General features: G+C 36.2%; 1 protein-coding gene across 11 annotated transcripts in view; it reads left to right on the forward strand.

The window, feature by feature from the left end:
* Positions 1–22,494, forward strand: part of BPTF (bromodomain PHD finger transcription factor) — a 134,486-nt gene that overhangs the window by 36,931 nt on the left and 75,061 nt on the right. For 9 of the 11 annotated variants that reach the window (XM_006776681.2, XM_006776683.2, XM_015572437.1 and 6 more), the window contains exons 2-5: positions 3,154–3,976; positions 11,897–12,120; positions 13,151–13,354; positions 13,870–14,058. In XM_006776681.2, coding sequence (XP_006776744.1) covers positions 3,154–3,976; positions 11,897–12,120; positions 13,151–13,354; positions 13,870–14,058 — 1,440 coding nt within the window. The remainder of the gene's footprint in view (positions 1–3,153; positions 3,977–11,896; positions 12,121–13,150; positions 13,355–13,869; positions 14,059–22,494) is intronic. The other 2 variants (XM_015572435.1, XM_015572436.1) reach the window with 1 other exon arrangement.

Consider the following 22,494-nt stretch of genomic DNA (forward strand, 5'->3'; position numbering starts at 1 on the left):
CTATTTTCTAAGCAAAACCAGCTAGGGCAGTGTTTCATGGTGTTTTTAAGATTGATCCATGCTGACATATGTAGCCTTAATTAGTCAAGATTGCTTTTTAGAATTCTGTCAAATGAGTGTTCCACAATTTAACCATTGCCCTGTTGTACATTTGATTATTTTCAGCTTGATTGACTGTTTGCTTTTAATTAATGAATTTATTTATTTATAATTTTGTATTTTATGTTGAATTCAGAGAGAGGAAAGGAAAGAGAAAGAGAGAAATATCAATGTGTGAGAGAGAGAGAGAAAGAAGCATTGTGATCGGTGCTCCCATGCCCTGACCTGGGAAATGGAAAGTTGGTTATGTGACAGGAATTGAACCTGTCATCTTTTGGTGCACGGGGGGACACTCCAACCAACTGAGCCACACTGGCCATGGTGCCTGCTTTTATAAACAATATCGAATGTTCTGCATATATAGTGAAAGCTTCTCTAGAGAAATGTTATTCAAATTGTGGGTTGCACATTTTTAAAGCAGAAAGAGAATATGAGAAGGTATTAGAATAGGATAGAAGATAGTATGACATATGTACAATTTCTGTTTTGGGATATGTGTGTACTGGATTGAGATGTAAAATGTATTTACTTTGGATCATGGGTAAAATGTTTGTAGACTGCTCTCTCAGGATTATATATATACACAACCATAACCTATTACTGAATTGCTCTATGAAGTGGTGGTACTAGTTTACAGTCCCACTGGTATTTCTGTTGTTCTACATTTCCCCCAAGATTGTTTGGTTGAAATTTTAAATTTTTGTCTATCTAACTAGTATGAATATGAAACAGTATCTCAGTGTGGTTTTACTTTGTCTTTTCCTGATAATTAGTGATATTGATGTTAATCATTTTTATAAAATACAGAAAAATTAATGTGCTTTATCTACTAGATTTTTTTTTTATCTACTAGATATTAATGCTAACCTAACTCTAACCCTAAATTTGATCAGTATTGAAAATGGCAAAATCCTCAGTGGCATAAATACATTTTCATGAATGGTTGCAATGACTTGACTTGCTAATACTAATGATTGACAGTTGAGGGGCTTACATTGTTTATTTTTGAATTTTCTCTTTATATACTACAAGAGGCCTGATGCACAAAATTTGTGCACTGGTGTGTGTGTGGGGGGGGGATGTCCCTCAGCCTGGTGTGTCATAGTGACTGGTCATTCTGCCATTCAGTCGATTTGCATATTATTCTTTTATTATTTAGGATAATCTGTGCTCAATTCTATAAACCTGAACCTTTGAATTTGGTATAATGACCTTATCTTTGTATTCCTACATGACTATCAGTAACTATTAGTAAGCATTATTTTATTGATTTAGATATTAACCTTTTATATGTATATATATTAATCTTCACCCATTTTTAGAGAGAAAAGAAGGGAGAGAGAGAGAGAGATATCAAACCTACACCAGGGATCGAACCTACAACCTTTCTGGTACAGGACAATGCTCTAACTGAACCCAGGGCGACCAGTATTTTTTTAAATATTATAATAAAAATGCATGTATGTAATGTTAAAAAACATAAAAAGGAAAAAAAATTAGTCTGTCTTTTTCTGTCCATTTCTCCTCCCCAGAAGCAACTACTTTAAAAAGATTCTTATATGACCTCTTAGATATGTATACTTTATCATTGCCCATTTTTCTTTTTTGTTTCTAATTTGCTCTTTTTTTCTTTTTAAATTTTTATGTATTGACTTTTAGAGAGGGAGAGAGAGACATCTATTTGTTGTTTCACTTGTTTGTACATTCATTGGTTGATTCTTGTAGGTGCCCTGACCGGAGATCAAACTTGCAACCTTTTAGTGTATGGGATGATGCTCCAAGCAACTGAGCCACCTGATCAGGAGGATAGTTCTATTTTTAATTTTTTTTAGGAATGTTCATATTGTTTTCCAATGTGGCTGCACCAATTTGCATTCCCACTAACAATGAACAAGGGTTCCCTTTTTCCATATATTCGCCAACACTTTTTTATTGACAGGCGTGAGATGATATCTCATGGTGGTTTTCCTTTTCTAAAATATATTTTTATTGATTTTCAGAGAGCAAGGGAGAGGGAGAGAGAGGTAGAAACATCAGTGATAAGAGAAAATCATTGATAGGCTGCCTCCTGCATGCCCCACACTGGGGATCGAGCCTGCAACCCGGGCATGTGGCCTGATCAGGAATAGAATCATGATCTCCTGGTTCATAGGTCAACACTCAACTACTGAGCTATACCAGCCAGGCTCTCATGGTAGTTTTAATTTTCATTTCTCTGATGAATAATGATGTCGAGCATCTTTTTATATGTCTATTGGGCATTTGTACTCTTTGGAGAAGTGTCTATTAATGTCCTCTGTCCATTAAATTTTTTGTTGTTGTTTTAAATTGATTTTAGTGAGGAAAGAAGGGAGAGAGAAAGAAACAAGGGTTGATTGTTCCACTTGTTTATGCATTCATTGGTTCTTGTATGTTCCCTTATATGCCAAAGTTGCAGGTTCGTTCCCCAATCAAGGAACACACTCTACATGACAAGGGCCCATCTGCCCATTTTTTAACTAGATTGGTTTTTGGTGTAAAGTTGTATGAGTTCTTTATGAATTTTAGATATTGACCCCTTATCAGATGTATCATTGACAAATATGTTCTCCCAATTGGTAGGTTGTCTTTTCATTTTGTTAATGGTTTCCTTTGCTATGCGAAACTTTTTTAATTTGATGTAGTCCCATTTGTTTATTTTTCCTTTTATTTGCCTTTCCTAGGTAGCTATAGTAGAAAAAATATTAGTAAGACCAAAGTCAGAGAGTTTATTGTCTATATTTTTATTCAGTTTTATGGTTCCAGTTCTTACATTTAGGTCTTTAATCCATTTTAGTTTATGCTTGGATATGGTATAAAAAAAGATCTAGTTTCAGAATTTAGATTTTCTATAGATTTAAAAATTAGACCTAAATCATTGCTTCTTGGTGTTATTTTAACTTGATAGTTATTAGAAAAATAAAAGTGTTCTTATATAATTTTTGAGGTATATGTCCAAACAGGAAAAATTGGAAAACCCTTAGTTTGTAGAAATGGTATATTGATTTGTAATTAATACCTTTTCTTTATTTATAGGTAGGCGAAAACCAAGAGTACATCGGCCTCGTTCTCCAATATTGGAAGAAAAAGACATCCCACCCCTTGAGTTCCCCAAGTCCTCTGAGGATTTAATGGTGCCTAATGAGCATATAATGAACGTTATTGCCATTTATGAGGTACTGCGGAACTTTGGCACTGTATTAAGGTTATCTCCTTTTCGCTTTGAGGACTTCTGCGCAGCTTTAGTGAGTCAAGAGCAGTGTACACTTATGGCAGAGATGCACGTTGTGCTTTTGAAAGCAGTTTTGCGTGAAGAAGACACTTCCAATACTACCTTTGGACCTGCTGATCTGAAAGATAGCGTTAATTCCACGCTCTATTTCATAGATGGAATGACGTGGCCGGAGGTGCTGCGGGTGTACTGTGAGAGTGATAAGGAGTACCATCATGTGCTTCCTTACCAAGAAGCAGAGGACTATCCTTATGGACCAGTAGAGAACAAAATCAAAGTTCTGCAGTTCTTAGTTGATCAGTTTCTTACCACAAATATTGCTCGTGAGGAATTGATGTCTGAAGGGGTGATTCAGTATGATGACCATTGTAGGGTTTGTCACAAACTTGGGGATTTGCTTTGCTGTGAGACATGTTCAGCAGTATACCATTTGGAATGTGTGAAACCACCTCTTGAGGAGGTGCCAGAGGATGAATGGCAGTGTGAAGTCTGTGTAGCACATAAGGTGCCTGGAGTGACTGACTGTGTTGCTGAAATCCAAAAAAACAAACCATATATTCGACATGAACCTATTGGATATGACAGAAGTCGGAGGAAATACTGGTTCTTAAACCGAAGACTCATAATGTAAGTAAATCTGGCCTTGATTTTTTTTTTCAGGTTAGTAATGATAATAACTTCTTTTAATAATATTTGATCCTTTCATTTAAAAAAGGAAATTATCTTTATTATTGAAAGTATTACAGATGTCTCCTTTTTTTTATCCCCCATTGACCCTCTTCACCCCACTCCTGCCCCCTCCCCATGTCTTCCCTGCCCTATTGTCTGGTCTTGATTTTTGTATGTATTTAAAATTAAGCCTTCATGATGTGGCAGAACTGTGCTGCTGATGTATTCTAAACCTTTGTGATTTAATAATCAGTTGTATAGTTAAATAATTTTTGATTTGAAGAAATATGCACATTAAAATAGTTTTTAGCCTTGGCTGGCCCAGTGGTTAGAGTGTTGGCCTGTGCAGCACTGGATGGTTGAGGGTTCCATTCCAGTCAAGGGCACGCACATGGATTGCAGGTTTGATCCCCGCCCCCAGTGTGAAAGGTAACCAATCCATGTATATATCTCATATAGATGTTTCTCCCAACTCTGTCTCTCTCCCTCTCTTCCTTCCCTTCCACTCTCTCTAAAAATTAATGGGGGAAAAAGCCTCACTCCTCAGGTGAGGATTAAACAAAACAAAACAAAAACAGTTTTTAAAGTTGTAAAGAAAGAAAAGTATTAAAAATAGCAAAATATCTAATTGTTTTCAATGCCTAGGTTAGGAAATAGGTTACTAAACAGATTGCCACTATGGGCCTTTCCCGGATTATATTCCCTACAGCCCATTCTCGCTGTGGTGTTAGGATTTTCTTGAGTTGTTTTTTAGTTTTACTTTGTCTGTGTATGTGAAGCAGCAAGAACAAACCAGCAGTCTAAGGAAAGATCAGTTTTGCTATTAGTCCATTAATGGCTGCAGTCTCCCAGAAGATAGGCCCAGCAGACTAGACTCATGGTGTATTCCTGGCTTCTGCTTTCCTGAGGGTTTTCAAGAGGCTCTTTCAAGCAGGTCAGGAGGCAATCTGGGAAATCCTGGTGTTGGGCAAGGTTGTAGTGTGGACTTGGTTTTGGACAACCTGTGGAAATTTGGTCAGAGGGAATGGGCTACTTCATATTTTCAGGTTCTAAAGTTTTTTTTGGAATATATTTTTAAAATTGATTTTTAGAGAGAAAGGAAGGGAGAAGGAAAGCGAGAAACATCGATGTGAGAGTGAAACATCTATCAGCTGCCTTCTTCACACCTCCTACCGGGGATTGAGCCTGCAACCTGGGCATGTGCCCTGACCGGGACTCAAACCAGCAACCTTTTAGTACACAGGATGACACCCAACCAACTGAGCCACACCGGCCAGGGCTCAGCTTCTAAAAATTTTTTTGTGTGTGAGTTTTTTAATGTTTTTGTTGATTTTAGAAAGAAAGGAAGGGAGAGGAAGAGAGAGAAGGAAGCATTGATGTGAGAGAACAGCATTGATCAGTTGCCTCCTGTATGTTCCAGGGCCAGGGATTGAACTGCAACTTTTTGGTGTATGGTTAGAGCATCGTCCCCTACAGTCAGGGCTAAGATGCTTCTTCTTGATATTTGTTTTGGTCTCTTCCATCTTCTGATGTTTATTAATCCTTAATTTTTTGTCCCTGATTAACACTTTGGATTATATCATTGATTGGAAGCTCTGAGCAAGTTGGTAGGCCTTATCAATTTTGAGCTTTACTGTTTAATGTCGCTATCTTTAATTCCTCTTGAGCTGGTCAGATGGACCAGAGAGGTATTTTCTACTTGGAGCATGACATCTGTAAGACTTATTATGCAATAATCAGTGATCTAGGCCTTGGTTTTAGGGTTTAGACCAGCGGTTCTCAACCTGTGGGTCGTGACCCTTTTGGTGGTTGAACGATCCTTTCACAGAGGTCGCCTAAATACATTCTGCATATCAGATATTTACATTACAATTCATAACAGTAGCAAAATTACAGTTATGAAGTAGCAACGAAAATAATTTTATGGTTGGGGGTCACCACAACATGAGGAACTGTATTAAAGGGTCGCGCCGAAACTGGTTTGGCTCAGTGAATAGAGCGTCGGCTTGCGGACTGAAGGGTCCCAGGTTCGATTCCGGTCAAGGGCAAGTACCTGGGTTGCGGGCACATCCCCAGTAGGAGATGTGCAGGAGGCAGCTGATCGATGTTTCTCTCTCATCGATGTTTCAAACTTTCTATATCTCTCACTTCCTCTCTGTAAAAAATCAATAAAATATATTTAAAAAAAAAAAAGGGTCGCGGCATTAGGAATGTTCAGAACCACTGGTTTAGACCAAGGTGTAGCTAGTAGCATTTATTGTGTGCCTGACAGTGTAATAAGCATTTTATATACATTTTTTCATTAATTCTCAAAAGAACCCAATAATGTAGGTACTATTTTTGTCTCATTTTAAAAATAAGTATGTTTTTATTATTTTTTTAGAGAGAGGAAGGGAGAGGAAGATAGAAATATCAATTGGCCGCTTCCTGCATGCCCCCTACTGGGGATGAGCCCACAACCTGAGCATGTGCCCTGACTGGGAATCTCACCGATGATCTGTTGGTTCATGGGTTGATGCTCAAACCACTGTACAACACCAGCCAGGCTTGTCTGCATTTTGTAGATGAAGGGACCAAAGCTGAGAAAAGTTAAGTAACTTGCCCTAGGACTTGACTGTTAGAAAGTAGGAGCCGGAATATTTTTAAAAATTGATTTTAGGGAGAGAAAGAAAGAGAAAGATTGGTTTGTTGTTGCTAGTGTAAGTGCCCTGACTGGGGATTGAACCTGAAACCTTGGTGTAGCAGAGCAATGCTTTTCTAACTGAGTTACCTTGCCAGGGCTGGAATTATTTTTCAGAAACTGTTTATAAAAATATTTTCAATAACAAATTTCATACTGTAGCATAGTATCCAAGCCATCGTCTTGAGAAGTCTGCAACTCACATTGATTTAGCTATTAAAATCAATGCTTATAACTGGGGGTGGCCAGGGGCAGGGAGGAGATAGTATAATAGTTTTTGCTAATATATGGGCTGGGTATTTCTGAGATCTTTAAAATTTTGAGACAAAGGCATTTTTAGAAAATGTAAAATAACTTAAGTGACATTTCAAAAATATTTTGTTTCCTGATAAATCTGTATCAGTATATAAAGCCAACACTCAGGCAAGCAGGAGAGAACTTTTTTAATATATATATTTTATTGATTTTTTACAGAGAGGAAGGGAGAGGGATAGAGATTTAGAAACATCGATGAGAGAGAAACATCGATCAGCTGCCTCCTGCACACCCCGCACTGGGCATGTGCCCGAAACCAAGGTACATGCCCTTGACCGGAATCGAACCGGGGACCCTTCATTCCGCAGGCCGATGCTCAATCCACTGAGCCAAACTGGTTAGGGTGAGAACTTTTTTGAATGTAGGTAAATAAGTGCAAACTATTGAAATTACATAAGTCAGAGGACTTAAGACGTTATCTTTGAAGCACCTATGCATGAATTTGTGCTACATTATTAATGAAATGTATTTTTCTAAATTGAAATTCTTAAAGTTAGATTAAAACATAAGTTATATGTTTGGCAATGAAACTGTTTATTTAAATGCATTTGCTTTGAAAGGTTAAATCATAATTACTCAAATTGCTTTTCTAAATGCATAATAAAATACACGAAACTTAAATGAAGATTTCGGACAAATGTATCTTTTTTCATGCTTTGATATTTTGACTGTTTTCTTTGTAAAGTCAAATACGAAATATTAAATGGCATTGTTAGTGATAATTAACTTATCAATAACTTGGGCCAATCTGAAAGATTTTACATCTTTTTAAATTTAAATTAAAACAATTTCAGTTTAAGTGCCCTCTTGTGGTAGATTGTATGTGTACTCCTGGTGAAAGTTTTAAAGCCGTATATGTACTAATATACTGCTCAGATCACAGTATGTGGAGATTTGGTGTATCCACTCCCTGGAAGCCCAGAAGTTGAAAATGATGATGAATCATGTCTAATGGGGGGGGGAGGGGGAGGGATAAAACAAAGCCTGGGGCAGTGAACAAGTTTTAATTATATTGCTAGTAGTGTGTAAAAATAGTTTTTCCATTATTGCTTTTAATTGTTTAATATTCATTTAAAAATACGTTTTTTATTGGTATAAGTTAGTGAAGCATAAAATAAACGAAAGGTTCTTTTTAGTCTACCTGAGGAACCAAGATGTTGGGTAAACAATGTAGAGATTGGGAGAGCCAGTTTTCTTGATTATTGCTTTCATCCTGTCAATCATTTGCTCTTGGGACTTTCAGTAAAATAGTAATTGCAAAATTAGGGAAATGACCCTTTCCTGTCATTCTCCATTATGAAAATTACCTTGAACACAGCATTTAAAACCTCTGTATTTTTAATTTGCCAAATAAACTAAATTATACTTTTTAACCTACACAGCTTTGCTTATAAGGACACCAGGCATTGGATTTAGGGCTTACATTAAGTCCAGAGATCCTTAGCTAATTATGTCGTTCAAGACCCTATTTCCAAATAAGGTCACATTCTAAGGTTTCAAGTGGACGTGAATTTCTTAGTTTCTGTGGGTTTGTTTAGAAAGGAAACTAAAACTTAATGTTTGTCATTAACCTCTTATCTTGCCAGAGTAAAAAAAAAACAAATAAACTTTATAATGTAGACATATGTATGTTTGCTTATAAATATAATTTTTTGGCAAAGGTTTTCATCCCAGCCATCCTTTCCTGCCATCCAGTGAGCGCTTTGTGCTGATTGGTGTCTGTAGGGAAGCCAGGTCAGTTGGGCTTATACAAAGAACAGTGTAGAGACAGAACTGTAGAAACCACATCTTAACCCCAAAATCAAATATACGTACAAAACAATGTATATTTATATAGAAAAGCTGCTGTTGTCACTTAACGTGGCACACAAGAACTATTGTTTTTATTCTGCTCATCAAAGATGATACTTAACACTGACAATATTTTTACTTCTTGAAGCTACATGTAGAGGGACAAATTCTTTAAAAGCATAAAGCAGCAAAACAATTAATAACTGCTAATGCTTTCAAAGAAAACTTGTTTTAATATTTATGTACCTAGTCACATTTACATGCTGTACATAAGTATTAAAACAAGTTTTCTTGTTCTGAGGGCACATGCCCAGGTAGCGGGTTCAATCCTCGGTAGGGGCTGTGCAAGAGGTCAGTGATTCTCTCTCATCATTGATGTTTCTCTCTCTCCCTCTGCCCTTCCTCTCTGAAATCAATAAAAAAATATTTTTTAAAAAAGGAAAAAATTGTCAATGTTAAGTGTCACCCTTGATGAGCAGAATAAAAAAATAGTTCTTGTGTGCACATTTTTAGAGGGATATTGACAAACTACATTTAGGGGAAGAATATTAGGGTAATGAAGACTGGAAAACATGGTATTTGAGGAATGATTTAAATATTGAAGCATATTTGGCCTGAAAAGGGAAAAAAAGGTAAAATTATAGATGTAAAGGATTTGAAAGACTATGTCTTATTTTCATAGCATTTCATTTAAAAGTTTTTAAAATTTATTGTTTGATGTTTAGAGAGAGGAAGGGGGAGAGAGAGAGAAACATTGACTTGTTGTTACACTTATTTATGCATTTATTGGTTGATTCTTATATGTGCCCTGACTAGGAATGGAACCTGAAACCTTGGCATATCGGGGATGATGTTCTAACCAACTGTGCTATCTGGTCAGGGCTCCATACTATTTCATTTCAATATTGATATCTTATGCTAGCAAATTATATTTTCTACCCCAAAAACATATTTATATGTTTTTATTGATTTTTTTAGGAAGAGGGAGAGAGATAGAAACATCGATGAGAGAGAGACATCAAAGTTGATTGGCTACCTCCTGCATGCTCCTCTGCTGGCGATTGAGCCTGCAACCCAGGCATGTACCCTGACAGGAGACCTCGGGTATAAAGATCAACGCTCAACCACTGAGCCTCACCAAGTGGGCCCCAAAACATTTTTGTGTAAAATTTTTCTTGGTTCCACTGAAATGTGTTGATATTTCTGAATAAAGAGAGGAAAGCAAAAATTACGGAAAGAATTTACCATCTTTATCACAGGGCAAATCCTTAAGATTGATATTTTGGAAAATAAAGAATCAGGCAGTGATATCACTTATGTTCAAAGCTCACTAGGTACTTTCTGATTTGATATTATCACTTAATTGGATTTTTGATTTGGTATTGCTGTTTGAAAGCTGTTTATTAATATTTTTGATTAGAGAACTCTGACATCTTTAACATTGTAAATTGGAATAAGACCATTGTCATTGCTCAGTCATAAATAGTTAGTAGAAATTCCCATTATAGAGTGAGATTTAGAGCAGATTTAAAAAATGACCTTCAGGAATTGTAAAAAGTGTCCAACATAAATATACTACCCTCATATGCCAGCAGATGCTGATTTGAAAAATCAAAGCTAGATACAATACGTAAAGGAACCATTTATTAATCTTTTTAAAATTTCTCATTTAAAATTAATTTTTGTTTTTATAATTTTGGTAGCCTTCTATTTATCCATGATTTACTATATCCTTCCTTTCTTCAGAATGCCTTAATGATTCAGTCCTGAAATTCTGCTAAATTTTTTTATTTACTACCTTAATAGTAATAATATTTTATATTTATTGATCACTAATAATGTGTCCAGGCACTACGATGGAAGCCTTATTATCATATTTTTGATTGTTATAGTACCCTTGAAACAGGTACTGTATAGTAAAAAAAATGCCTCAGAGGCTCAGAGAAGTTGTTCTTATCCATGTTCACATATTTCCTAAGTGACTGAGCGCATTTAAAGCCAGATCTCTCAAAGCCCAGTTCTTTCAACTTCACAAATTTGCCTTTGAGTACAGAGCAAAGTTGGACTCCTTCTCATCAAGTACCTCACATGCACTCCTGATTTCTTTTGAATGAGAGAAGAAATACCATCATATATGTTTTTCTAAGTCTGGTCCTAACATTAATTTGCCTGTTTTTAGTTAGTGACTATCCCTGTTGAAGTTTCTACCTCTGTTATAAGTGAATGGGACCTTGAGAGAGATTTAAACAGGAAAGGTAGCTAGCTGCTCCTCTTCTCTCCAGTTTGAGCTTTACCTTAAGAAAAGAGTGATGAGACATTATTGCTCTATTGGGATGATTCCTTCAAAGACCAAAATTTAGCAGACCATTTCATCATTTTGATGGAAATGCTTCTAAACTATATTGTAAAGTGGATCTGCTTTGTACCTGCCATGTTTAAATATTTATGGTTAAAATTCTGCTCATCATATTGTTATAGTGTTAATCTTAAAGTCGATTGAAGTATAACCAAGACTGTCCTCCACCAAGTATTCACAGGTTCTGAATTTTGAGATCCTGTTTCTCTGTCATGCTTTGAGATATATCCTACTGTGCTGTTGTACTAATACCTCTCCCCTCTACTACTCATAAATTCTTTTGTCCTAAGCTGCTGTGGGCTGGAAATAAAAATAGAGTTTGCTGAAATAAAATAAAAACTTGAGTTTGAATGAGACTTCAAGGGATCTCTTGTGAGCAAATCTATTGAGCTTTAGTACACAAATTTTATGTCACATATTTTAATTTTATTTTTTTAATTATATTTTTATTGATTTCAGAGAGGAAGGGAGAGGGAGTGAGAGATGGAAACATCAATGATGAGAGAAAACCACCAATTGGTTGCCTCCTGCACACCCCCCACTGGGGATTGAGCCCGCAACCCAGACATGTACCCTTGAATCAAATCTGGGTCCCTTCAATCCACAGGCCAATATTCTATTCACTGAGACAAACCAGCTAGGGCACATATTTTAGTTTTCATTGAATAGGTGAAGTTGTCAGATAAGTGCCAGTATGTTTAACATAGGAAGTGTTTTTGTACCTTTTTTTAAACAGAGAAGAAGATACAGAAAATGAAAATGAAAAGAAAATTTGGTACTACAGTACAAAGGTCCAGCTTGCAGAATTAATTGACTGTCTAGACAAAGATTACTGGGAAGCAGAACTCTGCAAAATTCTGGAAGAAATGCGTGAAGAAATTCACCGGCACATGGACATAACTGAAGACTTGACCAATAAGGCTAGGGGTAGTAATAAATCCTTTCTGGCGGCAGCTAATGGTGAGAAGAAATTTTCTTATTTTACTTTTTGTTAAATCTAAGATAAATTCTTGGAATGAAATCACTACAAAATTTGAAAAATGTATTAAAAATTTCAAATGTGTATTTATATATTTTTTAAAATATATTTTTGTTGATTTCAGAGAGGAAGGGAGAGAGAGAGAAACATCAGTGATGAGAGAGAATCATTGATCGGCTGCCTTCTATGTGTCCCACACTGGGGATCGAGCCTGCAACCCAGGCATGTGCCCTGACGAGGAATTGAACCGTGACCTTCTGGTTCATAGGTTGATGCTCAGCCAATGAGCCATGTGGGCAGGGCCAAATGTGTATATTTTACATGAATTCTCTATATTTCATTTTCCCAAGAGAACCTTGTTCATCCTGACATAAATTATAGATGCTATGCATTTTTTGAAGTTTTGAATCTTGCCCTGGTCATTACTAATATTCCCCAAATTATTCAACTACTGCCCAGGTAAAAAGAGGATTAGAGCCCTTAGGGGTTTAATGATTTTTTATTTTTTCCAGAATAGTTATGGGACTTCAGGGAGAAATGTGGTTTCTAAATGGGCCCCTGTTTTCTCATTTTATAGTGGAGGACTGAAGGTTAAGTAGCTTGCCCAGGGTCACACAGCTAATTCAAGTCAGATCTGCACTAGGTCATGGGACCTCTAGGTTTTTGATCACTGTACCATGTTGCCCAAACCGTGGGTCTATGTCAGCTAATAATTTTTCTCATGACAGAGAATATGACGGTAATCTGTAATCAAGTTTCAATTTCTTAAAATAAAAAAAAACAACAAAAAACTAGAACCTATATTAACATGTATTTTCTAAAAGTGAAGATAACCAAATTGGTTGAGTTCTTTAAACATCAAAATTTTATTGATGCTCTTGATTCTTATTGCATAGTTGTAATGCTTTTAAAAGATTTAACTTTAATAACTTGAATTGAAACTCTTAAGTGACATTTGTAGTACTTTTATATTTGGTATATATGGAAACAAAGTTTTTGTTTTTATTCTAGAAGAAATTTTGGAATCCATAAGGGCAAAAAAGGGAGAGATTGATATTGTTAAAAATCCAGAAGAAGTAGAAAAGGACAACAGTGAGACCGAGAATAACTCCAAAGATACTGAGAAAAGTAGAGAGGAGTTTGAAGACCAGTCTCTTGAGAAAGACAATGACAGCAAGACGCCAGATGATGATCCTGAGCAAGGAAAATCTGAGGGTAAAAAAAATTACTTGTTAAAAAATATATTTGATGAGTGTTATTTATGAAATCTCCAGTTTTACTTGCAAAATGAAAACAAATTACTTTTATATAAGCAACTATTTAATTTTGTGTTTCTAAAGAGATTAGGATACCCTTCCCTCTTCTAACATATATAATCATTGTACTGAGTTTTATATATTGGTTTATTTGCTAAAATGTTATGCTCATATCTCTATTTCTACTTCCTAATAAGGTACCATGTCCCTTTGAGATTTGTTGGTAAAAAATCATTATTTTAATATCAGAATATGCACTTTTGTATGAGATAAAATCTGTTCATTTTCATATTAATTACTTAAACATTCTTAGCATGTTAAGTATTAAATACTTTTTGGAGTATCTACTGCAAAAATAGCCCAGAATCTGATTGCTTCAAAATGGCCATCAAATAAAAGTTGATTGAATGTGGCCATATGTCCAAAGCAATTTTAAAGGATATCTTTAAAGTTTTGTTGTACATTTTACTATAGAGCCAACAGAAGTTGGGGATAAAGGTAACTCTGAGTCAGCAAATCTTGGCGACAACACAACAAATGCTTCTTCAGAAGAGACTAGTCCCTCTGAAGGGAAGAGTCCCGTGGGGTGTCTCTCAGAAACCCATGATAGCAGCAACATGGCAGAGAAGAAGGTGGCATCTGAGCTCCCCCAGGATGTGCCAGGTACAGAGGGCAGTGTATCAATGCCTCTGTAATGGGGGGAATCCTTCCCTTTAAAGCTGAATGTCACCTAAAACTTTATATGTTCATTCATGCTGCTTGCTTACATTACATAAGTGCCATCCCTGATTGCTAAATTGTCATCTAACATTTGGAGTTTGACAAATGTTCTTGCAGTTAGTGCTTGAAACTCATCATAATCTTCATGCTTTTTAAAGTTCATTTAGATGTTTTTGTCTAATAGACTTATTTGTATGTTTTATCACCAGACCATAGTGGCAGATATTTTGGTTTTAAGTACTTACGTACTAATGGCTCAGTGTTGAATATTTGACCATTTCAGTTCTGTATGTGCTAACTGATTAATTTCATGTTTGCATGTGCTCATATAGTTTTTTTTAACATTTCAAACTATAAAATCATAGTAGAAAAACATTGTCATAAAACATTTTTGCAAGATATATTTGACATAAAAATGTAAGTTAATAAATAGTTCCTATTTTAAACTTTTTATAATTTAAGTTATACTGAATATAAGTTATATTACACCAAGAATGTTATGCCTTTCTTTTTGCATTTTTTAAAAGTGAAAAAGAACTTTTATTATAGGAGCTATACTAGTATGTGTGTTTTTTAAATACAAATTAGGAAATTTAGATAAACAAGAAAGTAAGCACTGCTAATTCCAATAAAAATCAAGGATTATAATTAATGTTGATGGACATTCTGAAAGATTTTTCATAAAAATTTCACATCCCCCCCCCTTTTATTTTAGTTATTCTGGTAGGAATGCAGGGATATCTTCTGGTTTGAGGATGTTGAGCACTTTTGTGTGTGTGTATATATGTATGTACATATGTATAAGGACATATAGCTCATTTAGTTATCTTTTGTGAAGTGCTGGTAGGTTCCTTTGTTCATTTTCATTTTTTAGATTATTTAATTATTTTTTTTGAGAGGAGAAGGAAAGAGAGAGAAACATTAATTGGCTGCCGCTTGCACACCCCTGCCATGGGAGCATGTGCCCTGACTGGGATTCAAACTGGCAGCTATTCAGTGCACGGGAATGCCTGAAGTGGTACCCAACCAACTGAGCCACACCGGCCAGGGCTCCTTTGTTCATTATCTGTTAAGTGGTTTCTTTTGTTTGTGGTTTCATGGGTGAGGGTAAATCCAGTCCCTTTGTTCCACCTTGACTGGAATCAGAAGTTGCACATTGAATTTTTTTGTGTTAACCCAATCTCATACTCCTAAAGTAAATACTACGTGGTTGTGATGTATTTTCATTCTTATTTAGTGTTGCATCCTATTTATTAATATTTTGTTTAGGATTTTTGTATCTACTTTCATGAGTGACGTAGGCTTAGTTTTCCTTCTCTGATAATGTCCGTGCCAGGCTTTGGTGTCAGGATTATACTGGCTTCATAAAATGAGTGGGAACAAGTTCCCATTTTCCCTTGTCTGCAAGAATTTTGTGGGTTGTGTTATTTATTCTTTAAATGTTTGTTGAAGCCATCTGGTCCAGGAGTTTTCATTTAATAAGTTACATTTTTCTAGGAATCTATCCATTTCATTTAAATTTTATTGGCATAAAACATCCCATCTTTATTGTTTACAGGATCTGTAGTGATACTTTTTTCAGTCCAAAAATTGGTTATCTGTTCTCTCTTCCTTTTCTGTTAATCCTCACCTGATGCTGTTTTTTCCATTGCCCCTGCATCTGCATTACAGACCTGTTTTGTTGTTATTAATCTTCACCTGAGGATATTTTTCCATTGATCTTTTAGAGCAGCGGTTCTCAACCTGTGGGTCACGACCCCTTCACAGGGGTTGCCTAAGACCATCGGAAAACACATATATAATTACATATTGTTTTTGTGATTAATCACTATGCTTTAATTATGTTCAATTTGTAACAATGAAATTGGGGATCACCACAACATGAAGAACTTTATTAAAGGGTTGTGGCATTAGGAAGGTTGAGAATCACTGTTTTAGAGAGAGTGAAAGAGAGAGGGAAACATTGATGTGAGAGAAGCACATACATCTATTGGTTGCCTCTTGTATGTGCCCCAACCAGGGCCTGGGCCAGGGGGTGCCTGCAAGCAAGGTATGTGCCCTCGATGAGAATCAGACCCAGGACCCTTTAGTCCACAGGCCAGTGCTCTATCTACTGAGCCAAACCAGTTTTGGCTTGTTGTTGTTTTTAATTGACTTCTGAGAGAAAGGGAGATGGAAAGAGAGAGAGACATCAACAATGAGAGAAAATCATTGGTTGGCTGCCTCCTACATGTCCCACAACGGGGATCCAGCTGGCAACTGGGACATGTGCCCTGACCAGGAATCGAACCATGACCTCCTGGTTCATAGATGGACACTCAAACACTGAGTCATGCCGGCCGGGCCTTGGCTTTAATTTTTAATTATATTGTAAGATAAATTCAATGGATAAGAAGCTGTTAAGCCGAAACCGGTTTGGCTCAGTGGATGGAGTGTCGGCTTGCGGACTGGAAGGTCCCAGGTTCGATTCCGGGCAAGGGCATGTACCTGGGTGGCGGGCACATCCCCAGTGGGAGATGTGCAGGAGGCAGCTGATCGATGCTTCTCTCTCATCGATGTTTCTAACTTTCTATATCTCTCACTTCCTCTCTGTAAAAAAATCAATAAAATATATTTTAAAAAAATCCCCAAAGAAACTTAAAAAAAAAAAAAGAAGCTGTTAATACTGAATGCTCAACTAATGTATTATCCATATATTTTACCTCATTGATTTGATCAGTAATGGCTTTTGTAGGTTCTGCAGTTAAATACTCTTGTTTATTATTATTTTTAATGTGTTTTGTTTTAGTTTCTAATCATATACATTCTGGTTATTTTACCCGTTTTTTTTTTCTTTTAAAAAGCTTCCCTTTTACTATCACGTGGAAAAGTTATTTTTTCCCTTGCAGTGTTTTGCTTAGAATGTTCCGAACTTGAAGATCAAGGTCTTCAAATACATTTTTTTTTATTGATTTGAGAGAGGATGGGAGAGGGAGAGAGAGAAACATCAATGATGAGAACCATTGATTGGCTGCCTCCTGCATGCCCCCCACTGGAGATCGAACCTGCAACCTGGGCATGTGTCCTTGATAGGAATTGAACCCAGGATTCTTCAGTCCACAGGCAGATGCTCTTTTCACTGAGCCAAACCAGCCTGGGTGGTTAATGGTATTTTTAGATGAAATACTAAAATACTAAAATACATTGGGTAGGGGATTGATTGCTTATTACATTATTATTATTTTTTCTATTATTATTATTATTAGAGGCCTGGTGCATGAAATTTGGCCATCAGGTGGGGTCTCTAGACCTGGCTGGTGATCAGGGCCTATCAGGTTTCCCGCCTCCCCCCTCCTCTTGCCCTTGCCACCAGTGACTGCCTCCGCCCACCCCCAATTCCCCATCCCAGCCTAGGGCCTGGCCTGGGGAGGGATCGGTAGGTTGGCTGGTAGGCCCCATTGGCGATCGTGGCCTGCAGGTTGGGGGCTGCTGCTCCGTTGAGCATCTGCCCCCTGGTGGCTAGTGCCCATCATAGCGACCGGTCATTCCATCGTAACAGTTGCTTAGGCTTTTATATATAAATAGATTATTATTATTATTATTTTCATTAATTTTAGGTGGGGAGAGAGTGAGAGAAGCATGGATGTGAGAGAAACATTGATTAGTTGCCTCCCGTATGCACCCTGATTGGGGATTGAACTCACAACCTAGGTATGTGCCCTGACCCATAATTGAACCTATAACCTTTCCTTGTATAGGACGTTGCTCCAACCAACTGAGCCACACTGGCCAGGGCGATTGTCTATTATTTTATGAAGTGCCATTATCTCCCTAATAGCAGAGAGCACTTTCTAATAAAGTATTTAAGACATGTATAGTTAGAATCTCTTAAGTTCCAATCTCAGAATTATTTTCTTGGTTAAAAACATACTTGGGTATATTATGTGCTAAAAAAGGTTTTTGTGGGCTGATCTAGAACCTTTTTCTTACATATTTCTATGGAAAAATGTACCCTGAACTCATAAATAAGGGTATATCTTATATATTACTTTATTATTTGAGAAAATTATGTTTAGACAATTATGCATTAGGTATGCTACACTTTACAAATCTAGATCTGTAAAAGGAATGATTAGTGAGGATACTGATGTGGTTCACTTCTTTTCTTCCAGCTATATGTATTTTTCCAACGTGAGTTAGTTTATTGTATTACTGGTTTGTAGCTCTCAAATTTTAAGTTTGCCCTTTATGTCTTTAATATAAAATTTTTTCATTATGAAAAATTTTAAACATACACAAAAGTTCATTGGATGCCCCCAACTTATCTAACACTTAGATTTAAAAATTACTAAGATTTAGTTATACTTGCTTCACCCTTGCTTTTTTTTTTTTTTTAAAATATATTTTATTGATTTTTTACAGAGAGGAAGGGAGAGAGAGAGCTAGAAACATCGATCAGCTGCCTCCTGCACATCTCCCACTGGGGATGTGCCCGCAACCCAGGTACATGCCCTTGACCGGAATCGAACCCGGGACCTTTCAGTCCGCAGGCCGACGCTCTATCCACTGACCCAAACCGGTTTCAGCTACCCTTGCTTTTTTAAAAAACAACTCTGTTGTTTTTTGGCTCAAATTAAAAAAAAAATTTCCCTTTTGATCCCAGGGTTACAGTATTAAGTAAATCATAATCCTTAGTTAATTGCCTTTATCACTAATCATTGCATGGTTCTTCTTGATTTATTCAAGGTTTTAAATTATCTTTAATAATGAGACAGGAACCTATCACCCCAAACAAAAAAGCAAAAAGTCCTGCTTTGAAACTAACCTGCATCTAACTAAACATCTCCCCAATTCCATCCTCTGCCTCCCTCTCCACTACCTGAAGTGTTCACTATCTTCTTTCCTTCTTACAAGGGAAACCCAATAGAGTTAGGACTGTTGATACCTGATGTCAAAGTGATATATAAGCCACATACTCTTGCCTCATTTAATTGATCTATATGTTTTGCTAAAAACTATATATTTCTGTTTTTGTTGTTTTAAACTTTATAGCAAGTGTATTGTGTTAAGTATATCTTATTGAGTGTATTGTGTTAAGTTTTGGAACTTAATTTTTTCACTTTATATTATATTACTAGTATAATGTTGTATGTTGCTGGAATTCTTTCATATTAACTGCATTATACTAGTCCTCTGTATAACTATACTGTTTATTCTCTTTCCTGTTGATGTGAATTTGGGTTGCAATATTTTAAAGCAAATTTCAAACATATTATACCAACCCTACGTACATTTCTAAAGAATATGGACATTGTCTTACATAATTACATTACCATTATCATTTTAATAAGATTGACATTTCCTTAGTATCCAGTTTAAATTTCCTTCCTTAAAAATGTTTTTGTTTTGTTTTACATTTGTGTTTGAAATAACTTCATATAAGTTCCCTATGTGACATGATACTTGGTTTTATATCTCCTGAGACTCTTAATGTAAAGCACTCCCCCCTTTCCCTGACTCTTTTCTTTCACATGGTGTTGACTTGGTGAAGAATCCTAGTGTATTCTATGGAATGTCCCACATCCAGGTTTTGTCTGTTTCTGTCCTCTTGGTGTTGTTTAATTTGTTTCTGAAGGCTTGATTAAATTCATTTTCAACTATTTTTGGCAAGAATATTTTCAGAGTCTGGAGCTGGTATCTAGTTACCCCTCAGTGGGGATTCATGTGTTAAGGACTTTTGGGGGAGGGGCATGGCTTTCTCATTTTAAGTATCCATTTGAACTCCTGGTCATTATATATTCAATTTGTTTCCGTTATAGTCATAATTCACTTAATGTATGTGAACCAGCAGACCCCCTTCACCCTGGCTTTTAAGTTCTTTTGCGATGACCCAGTAGTCTTAGATAGCTTCCTTGCTTTTTGGCCATATAAGATGTTTGAGGTTTATCATACACATTTTCTACCTCGGAACACATTTCCTACCCCAGACTTGGAATTAGTCCATTCTCCAAGAAGCTCTGGTTTCTTTTGGTGGGGAATGATATTTAAAGAACATAATGTGGGCCATGGGATACTTATTACTCTTGGGCTGTCACTGCCTCTAGGTTTTTTGGTGGGTAGAGTTAGAAAATACTTTTTTTAAAAAAGACCATCAGTCCATATTGACATTTTAAATTCAGATTGAGGATTGCATACTTAGTTTCTTTGTTTTTGTACTTGTATTTCTTTTCTCTTATACTGAAAGCCTTAGTGCAGTGGTTCTCAACCTGTGGGTCATTACCCCTTTGGGGGTCGAATGACCCTTTCACAGGGATCGCCTAAGACCATCGGAAAACACATACATAATTACATACTTTTTGTGTGATTAATCACTATGTTTAATTACGTTCAATTTGTAACAATGAAAATACATCCTGCATATCAGATATTTACATGACGATTCATAACAGTAGCAAAATTACAGTTATGAAGTAGCAACAAAAATAATTTTATGGTTGGGAGTCACCACAACGTGAGGAACTGTATTAAAGGGTCGCGGCATTAGGAAGGTTGAGAACCTTAGTGCCTTACAGCAGTTACTTAATTGTATATTTGCTTTATCTTGGTGCAGATGTCCATTAATGATGACATATTATGTCTTGATGTACATTAAAATAGTAATGAAAAGAAATGATTTTATAGATTCTAGTAATTTCATAATACTGATATAATTGGTAATAATAAGACTACTGACTGGCAGACTTTTTTTGCAGTTCTTTACTTACCCTTATACCATATTTCCAATAGAGATGTACAGTCAAAATACTCTGTCCCAAAGTCACTTGAAATAATTGTGGATGCCAATAACTTGTATACTGTTAGGGTTTATTTGGTTTAGATTGTTTTAATTTTTTTTTTAAGTAAAACATTGGCACGATTCCAAAGTCAAACTATGTAACTATGTGCAGAGAACTTTTACTTTCATCCATTTTCTCTCTACTGTCCAGATTCTTTCCTTCATTTACAGTGCCATTCTGGTTATTCCCATTTTTAAAAAAATATTTTTTGACATGTTTTTATTTATTTCAGAGAGGAAAGTGGGGGGGGGGGAGAGGGAGAGAGAGAGAGAGAGAGAGAGAGGGAGAGAGAGAAACAACTCTGAAAATTGGAGTCATTGATCAGCTACCTCTTGCACGGACCCTACTGGGGATCGAGCCTGCAACCCAGTCATGTGCCCTTGACTGGAATCGAACCTGGGACCCTTCAGTCCTCAGGCCGATGCTCTACCCACTGAGCCAAACCAGCTAGGGCTGTTTGTTTGTTTTTGTAAATAAAAGCAAAATGTGTTCATAAATTCATATTTCCCCTTGTTGCACAGAAGTTAGTATACTATAAGTATGGTTATATGGATATAGTGATTTCTGCAATCCTTGTTACGGTGCATGCTATTTCATTGTGTATATCATCTTTTATTCAACCCTATTGATAGGCATTTTGTTTGCTTCTGGTTTTTTGCCATTATAAATAATGCTACAATGAATAGCTCTATAAATAAGTAATTTAGTATTTTTGCCAAGGTATTTTGGGATAGGTTTCTGGACATGGGATTGCTAAAGAGAAAAATGTATGTATAATTTTTCTAGATATTATCAGATTCCTTTTATACATTGGGGACCATTTTGCATTCCCACAGCAATGTTGGGAGTGCTGTTAACCCACTGCCTCTCTATCTGAGTGTATTGAGAGACTTAGATTTTTGCAAATCTGATAGCTGAGAAGTAGTTTCTTCATTTATTTTATTTTGTATTTCTTTTAGTTTGAATTGTGAGCATAGTTCCATATGTATAAAGGTCATTTTCATCTCTTCTGTGACTGTTCATGTAATTTCCCATTTTTCTATCAAGTTGTTGAGTTTTTTCCTAAAAAAAAATTTAGGAGCTCATTATGCTAGAGATAGCCTTTGTAATTTACTGCCAATCACTTTTTCTTTTGCCTTATATTTATTGCCCTTAACTTTTTTTGTTGTTATTGTCAATCCTCACCCGAGAATATTTTTCCATTAATTTTAGAGAGAATGATCAAAGAGAGGGGGAGAGACAGAGAAACATCAATGTAAAACCAGGGCCGGAATTGAGCCTGCAACTGAGATATGTGCCCTTGATCGGGAATCAAATCTGGGACCCTTCAATCCATGGGCTGACCTCTACCCACTGAGCCAAACTGGCTAGGGTCTGTCAATCACATTTTAATTTAGGTGATTGATTTAAAGAGCATCTTACTAGTGACAGTGAAATGCATAGGGAGGCTTTAAATTTATTAAATTTTTCTTTTTTTTTTTTAATATATTTTATTGATTTTTTACAGAGAGGAAGGGAGAGGGATAGAGAGCTAGAAACATCGATGAGAGAGAAACATCGATCA

The sequence above is a fragment of the Myotis davidii genome, unplaced genomic scaffold (genome assembly GCF_000327345.1).
Source record: "Myotis davidii unplaced genomic scaffold, ASM32734v1 scaffold69, whole genome shotgun sequence".
Classification (NCBI taxonomy): Eukaryota; Metazoa; Chordata; class Mammalia; order Chiroptera; family Vespertilionidae; genus Myotis; species Myotis davidii.